Genomic DNA, 23,795 nt, shown 5'->3' on the forward strand with positions numbered 1-23,795 from the left:
GTAGTTATTAGACTTCTGAGTGTGCATGTCTTCTCCAAAGCTACATCATCAGAGTTTAAATTAGGGTTCAGTGAACTTTGAGTCTGTGTGACTCATAATCCGTCCATTCCCAGGTATCACTCTTACTGAAACAGGCTACTGCACAAGAGACACAGGAGCAAACAGTTCGGTCATATGGGATCATCTCCGCAGGCTGACTCACTGCTGTAATACAGGAGTAATTTTCCACAGCGGTTCTCTGCTTTTCAACAAAACGCCTCAGTGCTCTCACACACAGTCCAAATGAAAACTATCTGAGCACCACAGATTAGGCCCGAAGCAGCCTACATTTTCTTTGCCCCTCGGAGTCTGAGCAGGGGGAGATTAGGCGGGGATTAGAGCCCACTGGACCAGCTGGCCGCCGAATTCATCCTTAAAATATCTCAGGAATGTTGATTTCCTCTCTCATGTTGGGGAAACGTGAAACCTGCTGGAGGCGCTGTTTCATGGCACCGTCACCATCAGACAGGTTGCTAAGGTGGGAGCTGGGCACCGAGCACAGACACAACATTGTTCTCCAGCAGGTTGGAGAGAGCCGGAGCGAGCTGGCATCATAGATTACTCCACAAGAACAGAAAAAAAAAAAAGAAAAGGCCAGTTTCAATCGAGCATCAGGAGGTGAACCTATAATGTGTAATAGTTATTTTTTATAGATAACATACTGTTGAGGAGTCTTTTTCTAACAAGCAGAAGCAGACTCTGCTTCACCAAACTGCGTTTTTCCTCCACTTTGCACAAAGGAGGATCTGTGCGCTGCCTCGCGCTGCAGGTGGATAACTGCGCTCAGGTAACGTAACACGAAACTGAAGCATGTGACCAATGGCGATCTGAAGAGTAGACGGAAAAAAAAAAAACTGCTTTACATAAAAGCACACCAGCCGGAGGTGCAGTCGGTGACACAAGTCCCCAGGAACTGTGTTGGAGGCATTAAAGTGCCGTTCTGTCCTGAGATGTCACCTGTCACCTGTTGGACTGGACCGAACCGCTCGTTGCAGTTTCATCTCTGACAAGGTGAGGCGGAAGCGACATGGCTCGCGCGTGAGGAAACAACCTGCTGGATGTTTGCAGTTCTGCTTCGATCACCTGAAAACAGCCTGATCACTGAAGGTGAGTGGCTTCAATGCACCCTAAATCAAGTTGTCAACCTCTTTATTAGTGAATATGATAACAGTGTTGGACGTTAAAGCTGTTATAGTTTTTAATACATGAGCTATTAATAGTGTTTTATGTGGTGTGAGCAGGTTTAATGGTGATTCAACATCAGGCTGAATGTGTGACTCAGTTGGAGTTCGCCTCCTGACTCAACCACAGATTAAAGTAGACTTTACAGAGCTCAAAATACATTTTAAAAAAAAGGACATTTGTATTTATATGACTGACAATAATGTGTTTTGTTCAAGGGAGGCGATAAATCCACACGGTGCACCTGATGAAATGGACCCGAGCTGATGCCCAGAAGCCCCAGACGGCCCCCGCTTGGCCCCTGCTGGTCACAGGTAGAGAGAGATGGCAGCGAGCCCGGATGTCCTCGCCATACCTGGAGTTGTGGTCGGGAGTGTTTTACTGCTGGTGCTGAGCAGTGATCCTGTGTGGGGTGAGTCAGTAACCATCCCACTCGTCCTCAGCGCTCCCACGCAAATCAGACAACTTTCTGACCACACCTCCATGCAACACACACACACACACACACACAACACTCAACACTCAGTCCTGCAACGATAAGAATTAAAAAAAGAAAACACGGGGATGTTTCAGAGCAGATCTGAGACATGCACAGGCCTGTCTGCATGATGTCAGAGCTCTGGCTTGAGACATGATATAAGAAACACACCCTGACGGATGACATAGAGGCGTGTTTATAACCGTTTTTAGCTTATCAATAAGCACATAATGCAAAAGAATTTCACAATTCATCGAGCTTTCTCTTTAGAGCACGGCTGCCCTCTCCTGTGACCCCTGCGTCTTGTTATCAAGTTGTACTTGTGCCCTTGCAAAGTTTACTGTTTACCCCGAGTGAATGATTGACTGAGAACATGATAGGAGAGTTTTTAGTTTCCATACAAAACTTCTTTATTAAAGTGACTCTCGCGACCTATTATACAAAAACAAAGCAGCAATACATTTGAGGTTTCTTTTACGTATTAACTCAGCTGACTGTATAGCTGCAGTACAGGCTGCATTCCTGAGCTTCTCCTCCTCCTCCTCCTCCTCCTCCTCCTCACTCTCTCCTGGTCAAGTGGTTACTCTGTAGTTTTCACGATGTCCCTGAGGAATCACATGGCCGGTCATGGATAACATGGCCGCATTAGACTGGTTATCTGGAATGCTGCGTCTTCATGTTCGTTGCCTGGAAAGTGCGCATACAGCCAAGAGCAACCTCTGCTGCGCTCCCCTGGTCCCTCAGTCCAAGATTGTTGTTTTCTTTGGGATCATATTTGTGTTTTACTGAAGAAAACAAACAATAAAAACTAGAAGATTCAGACAGGAAATGGGAGATGGGGGAGAGGGGGGGTGTGTGACACGCAACAAAGGTCGAACCGTTGACAGATGCGACCACGTGGCTGAAACCATTCAGCAACCGAGACGCTCCATCGGCTCCTCTTCTTCCTTTACTTGTGTGCAATAACACCAGTGTTGTGTATAAAGTTCACAAAACTTAAGTAAAATCAAGATATCATCTTAAAATATTACTTTGGTAAAAGTGAAACTCATAAATAGGAATAGTTCTTGATTTAACGTGTCATATATTAAATGTATTTATGTATGAAGAGTCATTTTCTGGCAATAAGTATCAAAAATGGAAGTTAAATTATACATCTGTTTAGGCTCTTACGTGTGTGTATGTAATCTATATATTATGGGTCAAAGGATTACCTGCCTGGATTATTATTAGATCCAATTACCAGCTTTTTATTTTTATTATCAGAGTTTCTTCTAACTGATTGCTGATAAAATGAATTAATGTTGTTACTACAGTGTTCCTGACGTTTCTGCTCTTCTCACAGGGAATTCTACCACTCTTGCACCGAACACCCACACTAACGGCACTAATGACCCTAATGTAAGTAAAAAAAAAAAAAGTTTTATCATAACGAGTAAATACCATGCAGCCGCTCTATCATTGTTCTGTATTTTTTCCATTTGCAGGGCGTCAACATCGCGGCTATCGTCGCCCCCACCGTCATCTTTGGCGTTCTGATCATCGTCGCGGCCGTCCTCGCCTGGCTCTTCTGCGTGGTGAAGAAGAAGAGGCAGACTGAAGGGACGTACAGACCCAGTGCCGAGGAGCAGTCCGGTGCCAGCAGCGTGGTGGCCCCGGATGCGCTGAAGCTACCAAAGGAGGAAAGACTCATTTGAGATCTTGCGCTTACAAAAACTCCTGAAAGGAAACACAGGCTGCGAGCGCTGTGCGACGAGGCTCTCCACCATGAGCGGATCAATGAAAGGAAAGTCTGAGCAGGTTCTTCAACAAGCACTGAACGGTTCCTGAGAGCACCGGGATCGATGGATCCAAAGGATTTTAAAAAAACGAGTGAACATTTCAAGGAGGATTTGAGCGTTTCCTCTGCACAAATGAAACGAGAGCTTCAGTATTTTATTACCACTAATAGTTTTAGTTTAGAGATGTTTTCCATTCAGTTGCCTTAATATACAACTCACCTGTACTTGATTTCATACAGTCTATGATGATTTACTGTCACTGGCAAAAATCACTACCAATCTCTTACCTCAAACCTTTGTCTCTGAGAGTCCTGATGAGTCCGTTGCATTTGAAATTCAGACAGATGTTTATTTTGTATTTTATTATCCTAATAATGACTGGTCACCACACTGCAAAAAGCTCTCGATTTTTACAAAGACTGGTGTTGAAAAATTAGGTTCTACTGAGAAATCACATCGAGCACGAGCAAGCGATTGTTTACACTTTTCTACTGTTCCTCAAGTAATCAAACTCATTTCAAGCCACGCTGTTTAAGGAAAATCATTTCATCACATCGACCGCGCAGTGCTTTATGCAGCGTGATCAGGCAGACGTGTTTACAATGTCACAATGTTTCTGCTTCTCTCAGATTGATAACAGCCTCTTTTGTACAAATCGTCGAATGATTAAACTTTACAAAGCAATGAAACTATTTAAAGCACGACTGGCGACGTCACCCTGTCCTGATTTGTGTGTTCTTAAGATTGCTTGATGTCACGACTCACCGTATTCAATCCCGGTGAAAATATAAACACAAGAAAACACTGAAGTCAAATAATAATTGAGTTTGTTTGTATTCTCAGTGGTTCACGAATGATTATAACTCATCAGAATGTGTGCAGCCAGTGGTGGACGTTATTGGAAGGTCTCCACACTCTGACCTTCATCCTGAATTCATCTCAGGCGGGATTCATAAAAAGAAAAACAACAAAACATGAATAGTTTTCTCATCCCGACCACACGCTTGATCGCCAGCTGCTGACTCAGAGATCCAGATAAAAAAGATATTGCGAGACATCTCACTGATAAGACAACACGTCTCCTTTCCAAGGAGCTCAGAAAAAAGGTGGAGCTTCTTCTCAGATTTCTGTTTTTTTACTGGAAGTCTGTGTGAAACTACTAAGAATAACTTCCTCTCCCAGCTCAGTTATTCCCAACTGTGCACTGTTTCATTTACTTTGCAGCACAGTCGGTTTCCTGTGTGTTAGTTAGTAGTTTTATATCGAATACTCCCCCAATATCGATCCCTAATACATGCTTCAATGTGCATGTTTGATATCGGTGGACGTTTATTATTGCTCTTCATGTGAAAAGAACACTTCGATACTCTGATGCTCTCGTTTTCTCCCGGACTACAAACTTCACATACATTTTTCTGCCTTCTTTTCACCTTGATTCGTCATTTTCTCCCCTTTGTTGATGAATTATCCTTTAGGTTCGGGGCTCACAGGCTACTCACAATTCAGTATTTCAAGCGGAAACAGACAACTCCCCCACTCACCACATAGATTTCTGTTTTCCCCAGAGTAGCAACGACCAACAACACAGGACAAAACATGAGATCATTCATTCATGTGGTCCATAACGGAAATGTGAAAGCAGCTGAGACCATTTTACCCTCCAGGTGTGTAAATAAAGCTTATAGGGAACCAATCTAAATGCTGTAAATCTACGGGGATTACATCGTGCAATCATTTTACTTCATAATTATACGATAAAAGATGAAGTTGTAAAGCAGAAACGTGTTTTAACAGAACCCACAGATCATGTTGTGACCTTCAGGTTGAGATTTCCTTGCAGGACGGACATTAAAGTGCAGTTAAATCAAGCAATAACAACTCCGACGCAGTAGAAACGGCCTTTTATTCAGATTTTTTATCATCCTACAATGTCAAGGCTTCACAGTTAAAATCGCTTCTGCAGGGGCGATGGCAGGACAGATGAGAGGACGCAAATAATTCAGTGCATTCACAACATACAAAAAACATTTTAAACCCAAAAACGTCACTAGCATCAGTTAACATTGGCGTCTAACACTCGAGCAACACAGATCTAGAACTGAACATTCAATTCAAAATGGAGAGGGATTCAAAATGAGAGGGTGGAGTCGGGGGATGGGTGGGTTTGGCAGCTGAGTAGGTGGAGGTTTTTAGGCGACTTCCTCCTCTCCCTCTTCCTCGAACTCGCCCTCCTCAGCGGTGGCGTCCTGGTACTGCTGGTACTCGGACACCAGGTCGTTCATGTTGCTTTCGGCCTCGGTGAACTCCATCTCGTCCATGCCCTCGCCGGTGTACCAGTGGAGGAAGGCCTTGCGGCGGAACATGGCGGTGAACTGCTCGGAGATGCGCTTGAACAGCTCCTGGATGGCCGTGCTGTTGCCGATGAAAGTGGCGGCCATTTTAAGGCCACGAGGTGGGATGTCACAGACGGCGGTCTTCACGTTGTTGGGGATCCACTCGACGAAGTAGCTGCTGTTCTTGTTCTGAACATTCAGCATCTGCTCATCCACCTCCTTCATGGACATGCGGCCCCTGAACACTGCGGCCACGGTGAGGTAGCGGCCGTGGCGCGGGTCGCAGGCGGCCATCATGTTCTTAGCGTCAAACATCTGCTGGGTGAGCTCGGGCACAGACAGGGCGCGGTACTGCTGGCTGCCCCTGCTGGTGAGGGGGGCGAAGCCGGGCATGAAGAAGTGCAGGCGGGGGAAGGGCACCATGTTGACGGCCAGTTTACGGAGGTCAGCGTTGAGCTGGCCGGGGAATCGCAGGCAGGTGGTCACCCCGCTCATGGTGGCGGACACCAAATGGTTGAGATCTCCGTATGTGGGTGTGGTGAGTTTGAGTGTGCGGAAGCAGATGTCATAGAGCGCTTCGTTGTCGATGCAGTAGGTCTCGTCTGTGTTCTCGACCAGCTGGTGGACGGAGAGGGTGGCGTTGTAGGGCTCCACCACAGTGTCGGACACCTTGGGGGAAGGCACCACGCTGAAGGTGTTCATGATGCGGTCCGGGTACTCCTCGCGGATTTTGCTGATGAGCAGGGTGCCCATGCCAGAGCCAGTGCCGCCTCCCAGGGAGTGAGTCAGCTGGAAGCCCTGGAGGCAGTCGCAGCTCTCCGCCTCTTTCCTCACGACATCCAGGACTGAGTCCACCAGCTCAGCTCCCTCAGTGTAGTGGCCCTTGGCCCAGTTGTTTCCAGCTCCACTCTGACCTGTAGTGGAAAGGATCACAGGTCATTAGAGCAGCAATAATTAGTCAATTATCGGATTAGTCAGAAATGACCAAATATGTTGATAATCGATTAATGGCTTTAGTCGTCTTTCAAGCAGAAATGTCAAACATTTGCTGGTTCGAGCTTCATAAATGTGAAGATTTGCTGCTTTTCTTTTACATTTATGAGAGTAAATTCAGACTCTTTGGGTTTTAGACTGTTGGTTGGCGTCATTTAGGGCTCTGGGCAACTGTGATTGTGATTTTTTAACACTTTTTGGAGATTTTATAGACGAAAGTCATCCATAATGACATAAATCCACAATTAAATAAACCATTAGTTGCGGCCCTACAGTTCACTGAAACACAGGCAAGCTTTTCTTATGAAGTCGACTCTAATCAGATTATAAATAAGCGCATCTTCATTTAATTCAGCTTATCTTACCAAAGACAAAGTTGTCGGGTCTGAAGATCTGCCCAAAGGGTCCAGACCTGACTGAATCCATGGTGCCAGGCTCCAGATCCACCAGGATGGCACGGGGAACATACTTTCCACCTGCAGTCAATCACGTAAAATGGATCAACACAGTCATTTTGATTTACAAAACACAGAAGTTCGAGCGAATCAGTGTGTGTATCAGAAGAGCTGAGGACTAAAAGAGGTTGTTGGATCTGTGGCGTACCTGTGGCCTCATTGTAATAGACGCTGATCCTGTCCAGCTGCAGGTCGCTGTCTCCATGGTAGGTACCGGTGGGATCGATGCCGTGCTCGTCACTGATCACCTCCCAGAACTGAGGAAAAAAAAACAGGCGTGGAGGGAGAAGAGAGACACGGAGAGAGTCAGAGTAGCACCGATAGAAAACACACTAAGAGTGACTGTACATGGAGCTATTTTTAAACATGCAAAGCTGCAGGACCCTTTAATTCTCTAATTGAAGGCAGGTTAAAAGTGCTCTCTATTAGTCTGAAATGCAGACTGTCTCAGGGGGAATCAAGCAGATGGCAATAATCTGATAAGCGAATGTCTCAGATGCTTCAAGGACACATGCAAGATTTAAAATACAAAATGTTAAAACAAAATAATAAATAAAAGAATCAACTGGTGTAAAATAAGACTTTTTTTTTTTTTTTTTTTTTTTTTACATGAATTGGCTTGAAAGGAATGAAAGGTAGAATTAGGTCACAGATGCGGAGGGGGGAGGGGAGGCTGCTGCTGCTACGGTGTCAGTGAGGTGACATTTTTACAACCGCCCATCGTTCACAAAGTGTCTGAAGCATCTAGAAAAACATGCACGAAAAAGTAAATTTTGCATGTAATTATTAAACAGAATTTGTCTTTTTCTGTGCGTGCAAGTTGCACAATTCAACGCGTGATTTCCCCCAAAGTGAGCCCCGAACAGAACACCAAGCAGAACATCGACCGTGTTCATCTCCATGCGCTGCACGGAGGTTCGGTCCAGTCATCGCAATTTGGTGGGGAGGGGGGTTTATTCTAGAAGATTCCTGTTGGATGGATTAGTCGGCTCAAGTCTGCAGGAGCGTCAGCAGAAAAGCACACAAAACGACACAAATCAGAAGAGTACCTTGGCTCCGATCTGGTTCCCGCACTGACCGGCCTGCAAATGCACAATTTCGCGCATTTTGGACTTGATTGGATTTCGAGGATCTGTGGAGGAGAAGGCGAGATTCACGGGAAGATGGTTTCTCCTTTGCGGTCGACGGTCCGGGGATTCTGTTGCACCGCCTCACAGAGACCGTCTAGTGGGGCTGGTGTCGGTGGCGCAACTTTACGTCATCGCCATGGCAACCATAGACCGGAGGAGAGAGAGAGGGGGGAGGAGCCAGGAGCCGTGGACATGGCGGATAGGATGCGAGGGGCCTGCATCAGCCTCATCGATACGATCCTCATTATTCTCAGTGAACCCACGCACACACCTACACACACACCTACACACACACGAGCGTCAAGGTCGTTATTGTGCAGTTTTAACAGACATTCATCAGCCCTGACTTTAAAGGACGGTAACTCATAAAAAAGTCTCAACTACAGTTTGAAGGATACCTGTAACTTTTTTTGCCACCTGGTCTGCATGTTGAAACAGGACAAAAACACTGAAAACATACCCAGAATATGCAGCCCTGAAGGGCCAGTATGTCAACTATGTGCTTTATTTCCTTTAAAAGATACTTTTAAAGGAACAGTTCACCCAAAAATGACAATTCAGTCAGTATCTTCTCACCTCTGATGCGGATGGAAAGTCAGGTGAAGTTTTGTCATCCAACTGTCCAGAAGCCCCGAAATCCAAAATGTATTTGAAAAGATGACATTTTTTATTTTAAAATCTTCACTGCAGCTGCCGAGCTGATGTAGGTGCACAAGCACGACGGCGTTGAGGCTATAAATAACGCGTTTCAGGTACATTTTGGGTCTCAGGGCTTCCAGATACTTGGAATACCTCAGGGGCCATTTAATTTAAAATTCAAAACAAGTCTCCATCTCCTTCAGTTGTTAGGGAGAATCCTGCAACGCTGTTTTGCTGTGAAGATCCAGAAATGTTTTGTGGGGTCCAAAAAAACCTCATCTAACTTTCCATCAGCATGAGGGTGAGCAGATAAAGACTGGATTTTCATTTTTGGGTGAATTTATCCTTTAATTACAGGAGCCCCTTTTCTTGTACAAAATCGGTCAAACAGAAAAACACTGACACACGTATGGTCACTTTAAAAAACAACAACAAATCAACACAAAAAGGTTAGATAGAAGAGCAAATACTCACACTCAAGAAATTGAATTTCACCAATAAATGCTGAGTATGAATTTAAAAAAAAAAATGGGCCAGAGATCATACGTATGGACCTTGAAACAGGTTTTTCTTTCTATTATGTTCAAACTGGCCGTTGAACATTCCAAATGTGCTTAAAATGTAAGTGATGGACAAAATAAACAAACATCTGAGGCTAACATTATGCTTCAGCTGTGTGAATTATGTGCGTATCTTCCAAAGAAGAATCCCCTGTTTCTGTTTTCATTATGAATATATCCTCTGTGACCTACAGACAGTTCTTAGTGTTAAACCAGTTTTAGTTTGTATAACATTTACAACGATCTGTATTACTGCCAGAAAAGCTAATATTACATGTGAACAGCCTCAGGCCCTAACGACAGATGCTGTACAGCACAGCGTTGGGTTTTTATATTCAGGATCAAGGACACGTCTAAAATTAGATTACTCCAAAACCCTGTCAGCCGCCACCCACATGTGTGAATGCTGTGCTCCTTCTCCTCAGACGCACCACAAACTTTCAGGTGAGATGTTCGCTGTGGTGTTTTATCTATTTTTGGCTGCCACCTTTATTTCTGTTCAGAAAAGAAGAAAAAATCTGCAGCATAAATGTTGCAGTGAGACCATTTTTAATATCCTCAATAAACTTTCCTATCTGTATCTATACAATATTAATATTTTAAGTGACATGTTTGTCAATATGGGTCCAAACTCAGGGGCTAAAAGGTAGAAAACCACACTGTTAACGCAACCAGAACAACAATACAGTCACTAATTAACTGACATATGAAATAATAGTTGTGTCGCGCAAACGGTGAGTTGTTAACATTAATTAGCAGGTTTAAAGGTTTGCCTGCGTGCAGCGTTGGGCTGTGTGCTGGATGTCAACACTGAAACATTCATATCCTGAATGATGACATTCCATTCAACTTGCAGCTGGTTGAAGTTACCAACCAGTTTGAAGCTATCCAAGAACTGGCCAATAGGGCTTTATTTCCTGTTTCCCAGCACTGCTACATACAGTGGTTGGTTTTTCGACTGCTGCAGGAGTCGTGCACAGGAAAGCCAAGAGCATTCTGCTTCACTCACGGGCAGAACAATAGGTCAGGCAGTCAGGGAGCTCTGAGACTTTCACCGTTAACAAGTTCAACTAGGCGCGCTGAATTATGCTGACAACAGAGGAATCATTAAGGACTTAAACCTGAGGACTTTTGCTCTTTTGACCTGTGGATTTAGTACATTCTACATGACAAGCTGCTGATCATGTCACTTCCAGAGGAGGATCTGACGTGCCCCATCTGCTGTGACATCTTCACAGACCCCGTCCTGCTGTCATGCAGCCACAGCTTCTGCAGGAGCTGTCTGAAGCGCTATTGGGAAACTGGGCTGCGCGAGTGTCCGGTGTGCAGGAAGAAAGCCTCCAAGTCCAACGCTCCCTCCAATCTGGCTCTGAAAAACGTCTGTGAAGCTGTGCTGCAGGTCAGGAGACAGAGTTCACTGCTGGAGGAGGACAAGACGAACTGCAGCCTGCACGGGGAGAAGTTTAAACTCTTCTGTCTGGTAGACAAGCAGCCCATCTGTGTGGTGTGCCAGACGTCCAAACTGCACAAGAATCACGACTGCTCGCCTATAGAGGAGGCGGTGCTGGACTGTAAGGTAAGAGAAAAATAAACATGTTATATGTTTCCCAACTGTTCTGTAACGGAAACCTGATAAACCGACTTAGCTGTTCAAGGTAACACCTAAAGTTAGAATGCTGCTACACGAGTCCGCCCTGATTGTCACCGACGCCGCGTTGTCTGTCAGATATGTATCCTGGTCTACAATATGTAAAGTACTCAAAACATAAACCATAATTCTGCTAAAGGATGAGTTCATCCAAAAATGTAAATTCGGTCATTCATTCACTCTCATGTTGACGGAAGGTCGGGGGACGTTATGTAGTTCACAGTGTTGCAGCATTCTCCACAACAACTGCAGTAGATGGGGACTTGTTCCGTAAACTATCTAATCTATGCTGACTGAGCCCTGCTTGCTTTTTCAGGATGAACTTTCTTTATCGCTCAAGAGTCTGCAAAATAAACTGGAAACCCTCAAAAGAATTCACTTGACCTCCACGAACCTGTTCAAGTACATCAAGGTAACCTGCGATGAGATGATCTGTGATTATATTTGGTTTTGGATTACAAAAGGAATATCTGGTCTGGTCAAATAAAAAAAACTCTCTGCATTTGCAATAATCTCCCTCAGAGTCAGTCGCTGGAAACACAGAAGTTGATCAAGAATCAGTTCGAGCAGCTCCATCAGGTCCTCCACCAGGAGGAGTCAGAAAGAATCGCAGCGGTGAAGAAGGAAGAAGAGGAGAAGATGGCGGGAATGAAGGATAAGATGAAGGAGCTTTCAGCAGAAGTGCTGTTGCTCACCGAGACCATCTCAGTCATACAGGAGCAGCTAAAGGAAGAAGATATGGTGCTGCTGACGGTGTGTAGAGTTCAGTAGTCAACTTTTTTATCGTAGTTCAGAAAAACGTACCAACCTCACAGTGAATTTGTCTTTTTTTCCAGAATTTTAGAGACATTCAGGACAGGTAGGTAAAAACAAGTCATGGATTATTACCCTTTCGTGCTTTGATGTGTTTGTTCTCAGTGTAAGATCTCTGCTGTTGTCGTCACAGAGAAAAAAGCATTGCACTCGGTTCAGACAACATGTCCGGCTTACTGATTGATGTGACCAAGCATCTGTCCAACCTCAAATACAGAGTGTGGGAAACAATGCTGGACCATATTGATTACAGTGAGTACACAAAACTGCTTTCTCTTTTAGTGGAAAAACCTGAAGTGCACATTCTTCCTCTTACCTGCTGAAAAGCCAGTTTTTAAAACTCTAAATACAGAGAAGGAACTATTTTATTTCTTCAAAACTACACCCACCAACCGTATCACTGGGCAGACGGAAGCATGCACCTACTCATGGGCGAGAAGCTTGCAAAATAAATGAACTAGAACGTGATACTGTTTAAATCCTGCGCTGTCAAGAGCATGAGCCTCTTGTCCATGAGTCAATGCACGTTTGTGGATTATCTTGAGTAACTGGGTCATGATTTCCAGAAAGAAACATTGCTGTTGGGCTTTTCAAATGTATTTCTTTGGTGCCACCAGAAGCTGAGTCAGACAGAATGAATCAATCTAGAAGGATAAATAGCATCACAGCTATGAGTTACAATATGGATTTTTGATTTATGGGTGAACTGCCCTTTCTTATATATATATATATAAATCTTCCTTCATGGCTGATTTCCTCCCTTTCAGCCCCTGTGACTCTGGATCCAAACACAGCACACCCCTGCCTCATCCTGTCTGACGACCTCACTTCCCTCCACTATTCAAAGCGGCCCAGTTATTGCCCCGACAGCCCAGAGCGCTTCCACATCAGCGCTGAGGTGGTAGGCATGAGCGCGCTAGGTTCAGGAAGTCACCACTGGATCGTGGAAACAGGAAGTAATCAGGACTGGATGCTGGGTGTGGCCTCTTTGTCTGTACCTCGGGACACTGAGATCTCCGCCCGGCCTGAGAACGGCTTCTGGGCTTTATGTTTCCGGGATGGAGAATTCAGGGCCATGACCTCCCCACCCACCCCGGTGACTGTTACAAGAACGCCCAAACATGTCAAAGTGCAACTGGACTACAACAAAGGGACTGTGTCCTTTTCTGACCCTGCAGATGACACACTCATTTATGCCTTCACACACAAATTCACAGAAACTTTACTTCCCTATTTTTATACACAGAGCAGTTCTCCACTGAAAATAATGCCAGAGAAGGTACTTGTCACGATGCTGCGTCAGTGAGTTGATGAATGATTTCGGTAAACTCTGTATGTAAGAAAATCGAACCTCAGGCCTGTTTCCAAAGAGATTGGCATAAAAGAAATGTAACACTGAGATTGGCGGATTGACAGGATATAATATTATTCACTCACACAGAGGTCATACACATTATAGTCATTTTGCAGCTTCAAAAACGTGTAGCTTTTGTTCATATAATATATAATGCCTTCCTCCTTTAAAGAATTATCTATGCACGATACAGTGTGATGTATATTTACGAACTGCACATCGGTTTACTTCCTGTCACCTTTGCAGTGACCTTACGTTTGCTTTGTACATCCTGTTAACAGTATTTACATAATTTTAATATTCCCCCCAGCAAGGTTAGCCAGTCAGCTAGCCTAGCTGGCTACCAAAATTAAGAAAAGCACTGTCTAGTTTACAGGCAGTGAGTTCTTAAGATGTTTTTTGTCTTCCAGTCACTGAGCACTAAACGTTAGCTCATCTTAGCTTAGCATTTAGACTGAAAAACAGAGTAACCAAAGTAGCCTGTATCTGTTCTCAGGTAACTAAAGCCACCTTCCAACATGTTGGATGTCAAAAATTAACTTTGATAAATATATATATATATATTTATTCTGTACAAAAACTAAAAACTAATGTGCCTCCGTCTATATGCGACTTACCAGAAAAACACGAAGGCATCAATCTTCTCTTCAAGGGACAAAGGATAGAAGACTTTGTTCCATATACAATTGACTTGACATCCAAATCTCAGCAAGTAATTAAACAATATTTCTCAAATTAACTATGAACGTGATGATAAATATGCTCTTATTTGTAAAACAGTCCGTTGGGTTCAGTTGGGATAAAATACATTTTTGGTTTGTCGACTGCTGATAGAAGTTGCTAAACACAAGTTGTGGTGGAGCGGAGAGCATGTTTTAATTTGATTGAGTTCCAGGTTCTTCTCTTACTTGCTTTTTGTGTACAGAAAGCCTTTTTCTTTATTTTCAGTTACACTGACATGCAGCTGTATTCAGACGATAACCATGTTATGTTGGACTGTGATAAGGGAGCTGTTTTTAAACCAACCAGCACCGTGCACTTTAGGAAACACACACACACACACACACACCATGTAAATTTAAGTGGTTAAACAGAAGTAACAGCTCACTGGTCCACGGTACTCTGTGTTGGAAGGATTAGACTTCACGCTGCTGTTTATTGGTCACTTTTGTACACATGATGGCGCCAAAGTCAAGCAAATCATTTGAAGGATTTTAATTGGGTGCAGACGGCTTCCAACACATGATCCTCACACTTTTCATATACATTAATCTTTCAGGACATGATCAGTATATTAAGACAACATTCTTGAATTTTATAATTCAAATATCTCTTTATTATTGTCTCTATTGTTTGAGACTAACTGCTGTGCTGCTACTATTTACCTCTTGATCTGCTGTGTTACCTGTGAATTTCTCCCAAGGGGGAACAATAAAGGAACATCTTATTTTATCTTATCTTTTTTTCATGATTGCTTTCCTTCACTTTACATACAGATCTATTCAATCACAACACACATTTGAAGACAAAGTAGTTAAAGGTTCAGTGTGAAGGATTTCAGGGGATCTATTGGCGGAAATATAAAAACCTTTTGGTTGGTTGATATCTGCAACCTCATAATCCTTCACACTGGACTTAAATCAAACTACATTAGTTGCATAAGAACAAAACATGAAGTCACAGTTCCTTCCCTTATAGCTCCTCCTTAGAGACATAAACTAAGCATCTACAAGGTTTAATATGTGCATTAGATCTACCTAAGCCTGAGCTGGGTTCTGTTCAGGTGGGTTTTTATTTCTCTCTGAAGAGACACAATGGCACCACTTCTTGACACAGGCGTCTGAGATGAAAGGCACATTCTCCAGACGAACGAGGTAGGAAAGTGGCTGGATAGTGCTGCTGATGTTGAGGAAGGCAAAGCCCACGGGCTGCACGTAGCAGCGAAACACGAATGGGGAGTAGATGTCTTCAAAAGGAAACAGCGCGACAGGCGGCAGGTAGTTCAACACAATGATACAAAGGATAAACATCACCGTCTTGAAGGCCTTCTTCTTCATGGGGTGCATCTCATCTTTCCCTGCACCGCGGGACTTCTTCAGGGCCCACAGGATGCTCACATTACACACAATCATCCAGACAAACGTTGCGAGGATCTCACCAGTGAACACGTTCTCAAAGTTGGGAAGACCTCCCACCATCTTGGCGGCTGAGTAGGCAAAGGTGAGGCAGAAAACCAACACTGAGAGACTTAACCTGTACTTGATGTGTTTAAGCTGCCCAAACATAACTGGAAATATCACAGCCACAAAGCGATCCAGGCAGATACAGGAGAGGAACAACGGGCCGCTGGTGTCTTTCACACCATAGGAGAACTTAAGAGAGGACCACACTTCTTTGCTCCTCCAGTGATAAAGGTTGATGAAGCTTATAGGGGTCATGGCGCCAAAGTAGATGTCCATGAATGCCAAGCAGCCCAAGAATATGTCTGAAGTGGAGGGCTCTTTGCGATGGGAGATGAGGATCGCGATGACAAGCATGTTGGCAGGGATTCCCACGACTACGTTGATGATCTGCAGGGTCAGGTCAAAGAGAATGCCCTCTACCTGGTGATCGCATCCGTCAAACACACTGAAGGGTTTCACTGTGGCGTTGATGTCAGCGGTGGTGTTGTGAGGGAGTTGAGTTGGGGAAGAGGTCGAGTTGAGAGGCAAAGATGCATTTATCTTCATGATTTCACAACTTTGACACCAAGACTCTGAGGGGAGAAGAATGAGTGATCAGAGTTTAACATATTTACTACCATCGTCTGGACACTTATTAGTTCAACCCAGTAACTAGAACGAAATGTTTGCATTTATTGTTTCTGCAAATCAAGGATATGCATTATATATAAAAAGGGGCCCAGTGTTTGACCACTTGTATGCAGTAAGTCACTGGATCTTTAATGTGGCACGTCATTTATAGATTTGCAAGCTCGAAACTACTGGATGGTTTTAGTGATGGCATTTGACCAGTTTTGAGCCTGAAACCACTGTCAATTTCTATCAACGGAGCACAGTTTTTCAACATTTGCAAGCATGAAACCACTGGATATTGTTGACAAGATGGCGGGACATTTTCCAGTCATGTTTGTGGAAACAGAACCAGATAAACATTATCTTTTCCTGACCTCTGTCACGGTGCTGCTGTGACAGCCTTTTCCCCCCCCCCCTCCTATCTCCTTCACCTGCTCCTTCCCTGTGTGTGTGTGTGTGTGTGTGCACTTGGCGGCAGCAGCAGCATGGCGCACCTGCTCCTCACCTACTCATCACCCTCCAACTATATTACCCCGGTTTCTCCACAACTTCAGTGCCAGATAATTCCGTAACTAACGGTGATAACATTGTGAAAGAAGTGTTTTACGTTATCTCTACAAATTCCATGTCATGTGTTTTTGCTCTTCTGCTTACACTTGTCTTGTTGGCTCATCCTGCTGAAAACCCCACCATTATTCCGTTTTGTTTCCTGCCAGCCAACCTTCTCCTTCTTGTCGGCTCCCGAAGACCTTGTCTGTCTGCCTGCCTGGCCATCTCCCGGCCTGCTCGCCTGCCAGTCTCTACCGATCTGGACATCACGCCTGCATACCACTTACGCACCACCAAGAAATAAACCTTTTCCCCCCAAAAGGTCTGTCTCCGGTCTCTGCATTTATGTTCACTAAAATCAACCCTAACAGAATATCTGGCCAAGATGGACACAGCAGAGACCAAGCACCTGCAAAACGCCATCTCATCCCAGGGGATCATGCTCAGCAACCACCTGTGGGGTGATGGAGGCCCTTCGCGGTCTAATCACCAGCACCACGCACCTAGGTAATCGCTTGAACCAAGTGTGCACTCAGCTTTCAGCCACCACTTCTGGAGCTAGTCCCTCTCCACCACAGGCCACTACCCACTCCAGTAGATGTTCCTCCTTCCTCTCGCGAACCATTCATCCCCATACCAGCTAGATATTCTGGTGAGTTAGGCCAGTGTGGCCAATTTTTATACCAATGCTCTTTAGAAACCCTGTCTCCACTCATCTGCCCTGGGTGGAATATGCACATGACTCTTTAGTCAGCTTCGCCACTGGTATGTCCCCATTCATGGTTACTAATGGTTTTCAGCTCCCCTTCTTTACCGAACAGGGGGCTGATGTGGTGGTCCTGTCCAACCAGGACCACATGCAATAGTGTCGCCTGGTTTGGCGGGCTGCTCGCATTGCCCTTCTCCGCACTACTGCACGGAACCAGTGTCTGGCGGACAGACACCGCTCACCGGCACCTGTCTACAACCCGGGTCAGAAAGCGTGGCTCTCGTCCAAGGATCTTGCGCTCCAGACAGACTCCCGAAAACTGGCACCCAGGCATATTGGCCCATTTGACATCAACAGGATGATTGATCCTGCGGTGGCCTGCCTCAAACTCTGTCATCTCTTAAGGTGCATCCTTCGTTTCTCTGCTTAAGCCTGTCTCCTCCAGCCCATTGAGCCCTCTGGCCGAACCCCCTCCACCCCGACTGTTAGATATTCGCAGCCGGGGGAAGGGGCCTCCAGCACTTGGTGAACTGGGAGGGTTATGGTCCTGAGGGGCGCTCCTGGGTCTCCCGCTCGTTCATTATGGACAACACTCTGCTAAATGACTTTTGTCAGGAGTTTCTGGATAAGCCTGGCAGGGTGCCCGGAGGCGGCCGTTAGGGGGTGGGGGTACTGTCACGGTGCTGCTGTGACAGCCTGGTTCTGTTTTGTACTGTTTTTCTCCTGTCAGCCCCCCCTCCCTTCTCCCTCACCTGCTCCTTCCCTTGTGTGTGTGTGTGTGTGTCTGTGGGCGTGGTGGCGTGGTGCACCTGCCCCTCATCTACTCATCACCCTCTGACTATATTACCCCGGTCTCTCTACAACTTCAGCGCCAGATTATTCCATAACTAACGGCCATAACATTGTGAAAGATGTGTCTTACGTTAGCTCTACGAATTCCATGTCCTGTGTTTTTGCTCTCCTGTTAACGCTTGTCTTGTTGGCTCATCCTGCAGAAAACCCCAGCATTTTTCCGCTCTGTTTCCTGCCAGCCAACCTTCCTGCGCTCCTTCGTGTCGGCTGCTGGAGACCTCGCCTGCCTGCCTGCCTGCCTGCCAGCCCGCCTGCCTGCCTGCCTGCCTGGCCGACTCCCGGCCTGCTCACCTGCCAGTCTGTACTGATTTGGACATCACGCCGGCTTACCATCTACGCACCACCAAGAAATAAACCTTTTAACCCGAAAGCTCTGTCCCCGGTCTCTGCATTTGGGTTCACTGAACTCAACACTAACAACCATAACTATGTAGTTTTTGTTTCAGAAAAACAACCAGACCATAAACATAGTGTTGTCACGGCCTAACAATAAAAACATACAAAGAAGGTTTCAACATATATGTGGTTTGCAGAAGCATGAACTGCCAAGCTGTTTGTCAAGGGGACTTATAGCTGATCTTGTTTTCCAACTCAGGGTCATCATGTCAAATACACATTGTTCATTAGAGTCCTTTCTTTCTAACCTGCTGAGAAGTTTATTCTCCGCAGAGTTAAAGCCTGACATTTCCAAGAGAGCAAAAACATGTCACAAACACTGTCAGGGCTTCTCCTTGGGCTGTTATCTTGTTATTGTGCCTGAGCGCACCTTCCTCTGGGAACCGTGACTCCCTGTATGCAGGGACTTCTAACTCACTTAAGGGACTCATACTAAAAGCACCACCCTCTCACAGCAGAATAAAAGGGCAGCTCTTCGCAAATTAAAATGGCAAAGGTACAAATGCAGCACGTGGACATTTTCTTAAGATCATTGTTGTAAGGGGCAGCGGTAACCTGGTAATATCCTGCAGCTCTTAAAAGCCTGACTCTGACATTCAGCTATTCTTAAAGCCAATTTCTGACCAGAAAAAGGACAATCACTCGGAAAATAAGTACAATAATGTCTGGATTGATGGAATAATAACTGGAGTAAGACATGAAGCGAACCATTATAGGTGTCGTGGGCCTTGAGCCCTGTGTCTCTGTCTTTGGTCCTACAGGAGGCAGCAGCATGGAGGCTTTTTTAGCAGTTTCCTTTTTTAAATGTTGGTTTTAAATGTCAACTTTTGATCTGGGCTCCGGGAATATTTCCAGCAGCTCTGAGTCAGGCTGAATTGCACAGACTCTCAAATTGTAAGAGTCTCCACATGCAGCACACCTGAGCTCCCTTCACTGAATGGACTATCGAAGCCAGAGGCTGTGATTGTTCCTTGTACAACCATCAAGGGAACTATTGTGTGTTTAATGTGGACCTTTCATCCCTGAGCTCCTTCAGTGGATGGTGTTTCTCACCTCCCTCTGTTGACGGCTCTACTTCAGGCCACACACACTCCTGTGGGACTAATCACGCGGAGGAGTCTTTGTCAAGACCACGTCCCTGGAGATGGAAGTCTTAATCAATTGTATTTTTCTTCAGGCATGAAAACGAAATAAACAAAGCAGAATATTAAACAGTATATTGGACGTTTAACAAGGCGCTGAATACCCAACAGTATAATTAACTGTTAAATGTAACTGTTTCATTTAAAAAAAAAAAACCTGAGATCTCACTGGATATTTTGTGAAAAATTTAGAAGCAAGTTTGAAATTTTATGTTTTGAATTTGCAATATTTCTGTCCTTTGAAATTGTAAAAATGAAATTAATTTCAATGTATTGACCAAATCAATTGTTTATCTACTTATTTATCTTACATTTCTAATGTTTTGAATAATGTAATGAATCATTTTGTTAAATATGTCAAATGAAATTACAGAATGATTTTGAAATGGATCACTTTTAAGACTCTGACGACACATTAAATGCTCATAAATTGCTGCCAAACATAACTATACCTGCATGCATAAAGATCTTCAATCAATGAGAGTCTAGAATATTTCCAGTTAATTTTCCCGACTTTGAAATTACAAGTAATATGAGATGAAGCTCAATCCATCCACATCATCCACATCATTTTACCCAAAAGCAATTAGAATTAGGAGTTAATCACTTCATGATCGGAACTGGTTAATCTCAGTAAATAATATCAAATTAATGCAGCTTAAAAGGAAACTCAACAGTTAAGAAGTGCTGCCATTCTTTAAAGGTCATGCATTGATTTAAACAACCTGTGGAGCTTTTTAAAAGTTCAGTTTTTTACTCACCCGTGTGAAATATTCTCCCGTGCTGTGTGCTGATGATGTGTGTGTCAAACATCACGGGCAGGGATTAATTTATAACTGTGTTGTGGATTTGACGCTGACCAGGAGGGGAGGATCTCCTGGTGTTTCTGATTTACCACGGGGGGATTATGACTCTTCCAGTCGAAGACTATTGTTTAAGATGCCTCCGAGTGTACAGCAGCCATGTAATGAAAAAAAGGGAGCACGTCTGATGAGCCAAGAGTTAGAAAGTGGTATATTGACCCAAGCTGATGGACTGTTTACTGCAGAACTTCTACATGAGCATGATTCTTAGTGGAGGACATTTATGTGTATTCATTCTGTATATTGTTGTACTGGACATGAGTTCTCCACCACTGTCAAATTGTGTCAGAGGTGTAGGAATTATTCTCTTGTCTCCTGGTTTGTCAGACTGGACATGACATGTGGATTCAGAGAGCATCATGGGACCAGTCTGGTGACACTCCAGCTTTTCCTGAAGCGATTTGTGTCATCCTCACTCAGCCCTGAACCCTTTTTCCTCCCACTGCTGGAGACGCTGAGCACAGGTGCATAAGAACAATGTCAACAGCCGAGGAGCAAATGTCAACATCTTCATCACTGTGACGCAGAATAAAAATCATCCTTGCTTGGTGTCGCTAAGTGTTTGAAGACTCCCTCTGAGGTGGAACAAATAGGGGGGTTGGAAACAGACACTGTTTACGAAGCCTGTGTGTGAGTATGTGTCAGGACGTATCGATCGTTTTACAGGGTGGTTAATTACATTTGAGCCGGTGCATTGGGCGAGGAGAACCCAATGTTCTGTTCCCATGTGAGGCCCAAACTCTCATTGATCCATTGTCTTACTGATGTGGAAAAGAGAGAGACTCAAAGAACAGGAAAGCCTGATTGTGGTTGCTTTACCTCTTGTTGTCGAGGGGGGCAGTAGCGGTATGCACTTCATGCTGGATATCTGATGAGGACAGCAGGGTTTCACCAGAGGAGCTTGAAGCTTCTGCAGACATTATATTATTTTTACATTTTATCAAACTCAGCAGGACAGACTGAGATCTGTCACGTCTCCTGTATAAATAAACGCAGACCTTAAGTTTTTAGCTGTGATGGAACCCAAGATTCTTGTCTTTCTGTACCAATCAGCTGTATTTGGTGCTGTGTGTGGTGCTATTGAGCTAATGTCAGCATGCTAAGTGCAATAATGATAAACATGCAAATATATATATAAATCTATATATATATCTATACATATATATATATATATATATATATATATATATATATATATATATATATATATATACATATATATATATATATATATATATATATATATATATATATATATATATATATGTATATATATATATATATATACAGAGATAGATAGATAGATAGATAGATGGATAGATAATTTAAATATATTGATATGTATTTCTAAATTTACCAAGATATATGTGCACTATATGACAAGAGAATATACTGTATGTGCATTTTGAAAATATATGGAAAATTGCAATAATTGGCATGTTTTTCAATATAGAGATTGACTACAGCTTGACTACAACTACAATGCACTAAATACGGGATATTCACATGCTGAACTGAAATTCTCACAATTTCGACTGAGCATTTTCAACTTGAATGGCTCAAAGTGGCAGATAATAACCTATAAGATTTTGGTTTAATCAAAACCAAATTTATAAATTTGATTGATAAATCAGTTCTCATCACACTGCAATTGTTTGTAAGTACAAATCAGCATCTACTTCTGTAGTAGACTAGTGGTTAAATGTAAAGACTTTTGGCTAAAGGGTTCAAGATGTAAATTTAAAATTTTAGCACTGTCCAAATTATGCTGAAATTAATATTGCACATTCATGAATGATGGCCAACAGTACACCTCCTCACACGGGGCACCATTCAATGGATTCCTCACACGGGGCACCATTATACTGGTGCAATATGATCTAATTTACATTAGATCTCTTCGGGACACCAGCATTAAAGAAGGGAAAACATAGCAAATTTGCCAAATCATACTCATAAAAAGGTACTAAGCTGTTTATAACTATAATAATCAACTTAATAACTACAACCAAAATTGCCAGCTAGTGATGGTTGAAGGCTTTTGAAGTGCTTGACAGTGTAGATGTTGGCAACAATTCACTCTTGTACAATATTAAATTGACAGCAAGAAGGTTCAGAAATCTTTTATTCAACACAAAGATGAAAGCACACAATCTAACTAACATGTACTATATACAGGTATGTGTGTGTGTGTGTGTGTGTGTGTGTGTGTGTGTGTGTCTGGCAGAACAAAGAAACAGTGGTGGTCACTGATATCACATGTAGGTGTGATATGCTCCAGGCTCAAGGAATGTGTGTGTGTGTGTGTGTGTGTGTGTGTGTGTGTGTGTGTGTGTGTATGTGTGTGTGTGTGTGTGTGTGTGTGTGTGGGGGGGGGGGGGGGGTTGTGTGTGTGTGTGTGTGTGTGTGTGTGATGTGATGCCATGTTAGAGGAGATGGTTCATTGCATGCAGAGACCCGGAGTCTGTGTGAAGCAACATTCGTCTAATGTCGAATTAGCCGCCGAGGAAAGCAAACTACCAATAACCTGACCTGAGATCACAATGACACTCAAACAGTGGAAAACACATAAATTGAACACATTTACATTACATCAACCAGAGTTTAAAGTCCTGTGCTTAGCTGTGCTATGTTATGCTATCTAAGCCCAGTTCAATGTTACCAGTCTTTGGGGATGAGGTGCTGGTGGTTGCAGGAGAAGGTTGGGATTCCAATGTTGAACTGGTTGCTCCTGTCCTTTGCAAGGATAGCAGCTCGGTGCTAACTTGCTTGGTGTTCCTTGTGAAGTTAGACAAGCTTTGTGTTGCAGCTGCTTTGTGTTGCTAACTGATCTGGAATACTGGCAGGACCTTATGTCGCTGCTCTGAGGAGAAGTCACTGGAGTTTTGACTATCTGGTCGGGGGGGGGTCTGTCACTCTGACCAATAGTAGCTCAAAGCTGAATTTTGCACCTAGGTGTGAGGAATGGGGAATTCTGGGACACTGAGTTCAGTTCAGAGTCCATTTTGAAATCCACAATAAATGACTTCGTCTCTGGGTCCCAACAAAAGCCTATAAAATTCAGTATATATAAAGGTGGATTTC

The 23,795-nt window shown here is 43.9% G+C and overlaps 4 protein-coding genes across 4 annotated transcripts; 2 read left to right on the forward strand and 2 right to left on the reverse strand.

Annotated features, from left to right (window-relative positions):
- Positions 1-368: 368 nt before the first annotated feature.
- On the forward strand, positions 369-4,184 carry crb3a (crumbs homolog 3a). Its single transcript, XM_030408307.1, has 4 exons — positions 369-1,146; positions 1,440-1,633; positions 3,045-3,100; positions 3,187-4,184. The coding sequence occupies exons 2-4, from the start codon at positions 1,546-1,548 to the stop codon at positions 3,394-3,396; spliced, it is 354 nt and encodes a 117-aa protein (XP_030264167.1). The 5' UTR covers positions 369-1,146; positions 1,440-1,545; the 3' UTR covers positions 3,397-4,184.
- Positions 4,185-5,364: 1,180 nt separating this feature from the next.
- Positions 5,365-8,521, reverse strand: tubb4bl (tubulin, beta 4B class IVb-like). Its single transcript, XM_030408277.1, has 4 exons — positions 8,311-8,521; positions 7,410-7,518; positions 7,172-7,282; positions 5,365-6,727 (listed from the first exon to the last, which is right to left on the reverse strand). Exons 1-4 carry the CDS (start codon positions 8,365-8,367, stop codon positions 5,670-5,672), a joined length of 1,335 nt encoding a protein of 444 aa, XP_030264137.1. The 5' UTR covers positions 8,368-8,521; the 3' UTR covers positions 5,365-5,669.
- A 2,009-nt stretch (positions 8,522-10,530) lies between these two features.
- Positions 10,531-14,862, forward strand: LOC115575873 (zinc-binding protein A33). Its single transcript, XM_030408273.1, has 6 exons — positions 10,531-11,166; positions 11,555-11,650; positions 11,761-11,991; positions 12,075-12,097; positions 12,185-12,303; positions 12,819-14,862. Exons 1-6 carry the CDS (start codon positions 10,774-10,776, stop codon positions 13,355-13,357), a joined length of 1,401 nt encoding a protein of 466 aa, XP_030264133.1. The 5' UTR covers positions 10,531-10,773; the 3' UTR covers positions 13,358-14,862.
- Positions 14,851-16,145, reverse strand: LOC115575885 (G-protein coupled receptor 183-like). Its single transcript, XM_030408293.1, has one exon. It carries the CDS (start codon positions 16,132-16,134, stop codon positions 15,163-15,165), a length of 972 nt encoding a protein of 323 aa, XP_030264153.1. The 5' UTR covers positions 16,135-16,145; the 3' UTR covers positions 14,851-15,162.
- Positions 16,146-23,795: the final 7,650 nt, after the last annotated feature.

Source organism: Sparus aurata, chromosome 23 (assembly GCF_900880675.1).
Source record: "Sparus aurata chromosome 23, fSpaAur1.1, whole genome shotgun sequence".
NCBI lineage: Eukaryota > Metazoa > Chordata > Actinopteri > Spariformes > Sparidae > Sparus > Sparus aurata.

Bases quoted from the DNA above. Each gene is read 5' to 3' on its own strand.
- crb3a (XM_030408307.1), top strand. From the start codon at position 1,546: ATGGCAGCGAGCCCGGATGTCCTCGCCATACCTGGAGTTGTGGTCGGG. The intron at 1,634-3,044 runs GTGAGTCAGTAA...CTCTTCTCACAG, and splicing joins GAGCAGTGATCCTGTGTGGG to GGAATTCTACCACTCTTGCA. The intron at 3,101-3,186 runs GTAAGTAAAAAA...TTCCATTTGCAG, and splicing joins ACGGCACTAATGACCCTAAT to GGCGTCAACATCGCGGCTAT.
- tubb4bl (XM_030408277.1), bottom strand. From the start codon at position 8,367: ATGCGCGAAATTGTGCATTTGCAGGCCGGTCAGTGCGGGAACCAGATC. The intron at 7,519-8,310 runs GTACTCTTCTGA...TTTTTTCCTCAG, and splicing joins GGAACCAGATCGGAGCCAAG to TTCTGGGAGGTGATCAGTGA. The intron at 6,728-7,171 runs GTAAGATAAGCT...TTTCCACTACAG, and splicing joins ACCCGACAACTTTGTCTTTG to GTCAGAGTGGAGCTGGAAAC.
- LOC115575873 (XM_030408273.1), top strand. From the start codon at position 10,774: ATGTCACTTCCAGAGGAGGATCTGACGTGCCCCATCTGCTGTGACATC. The intron at 11,167-11,554 runs GTAAGAGAAAAA...TTGCTTTTTCAG, and splicing joins AGGCGGTGCTGGACTGTAAG to GATGAACTTTCTTTATCGCT. The intron at 12,304-12,818 runs GTGAGTACACAA...CCTCCCTTTCAG, and splicing joins GCTGGACCATATTGATTACA to CCCCTGTGACTCTGGATCCA.
- LOC115575885 (XM_030408293.1), bottom strand. From the start codon at position 16,134: ATGAAGATAAATGCATCTTTGCCTCTCAACTCGACCTCTTCCCCAACT.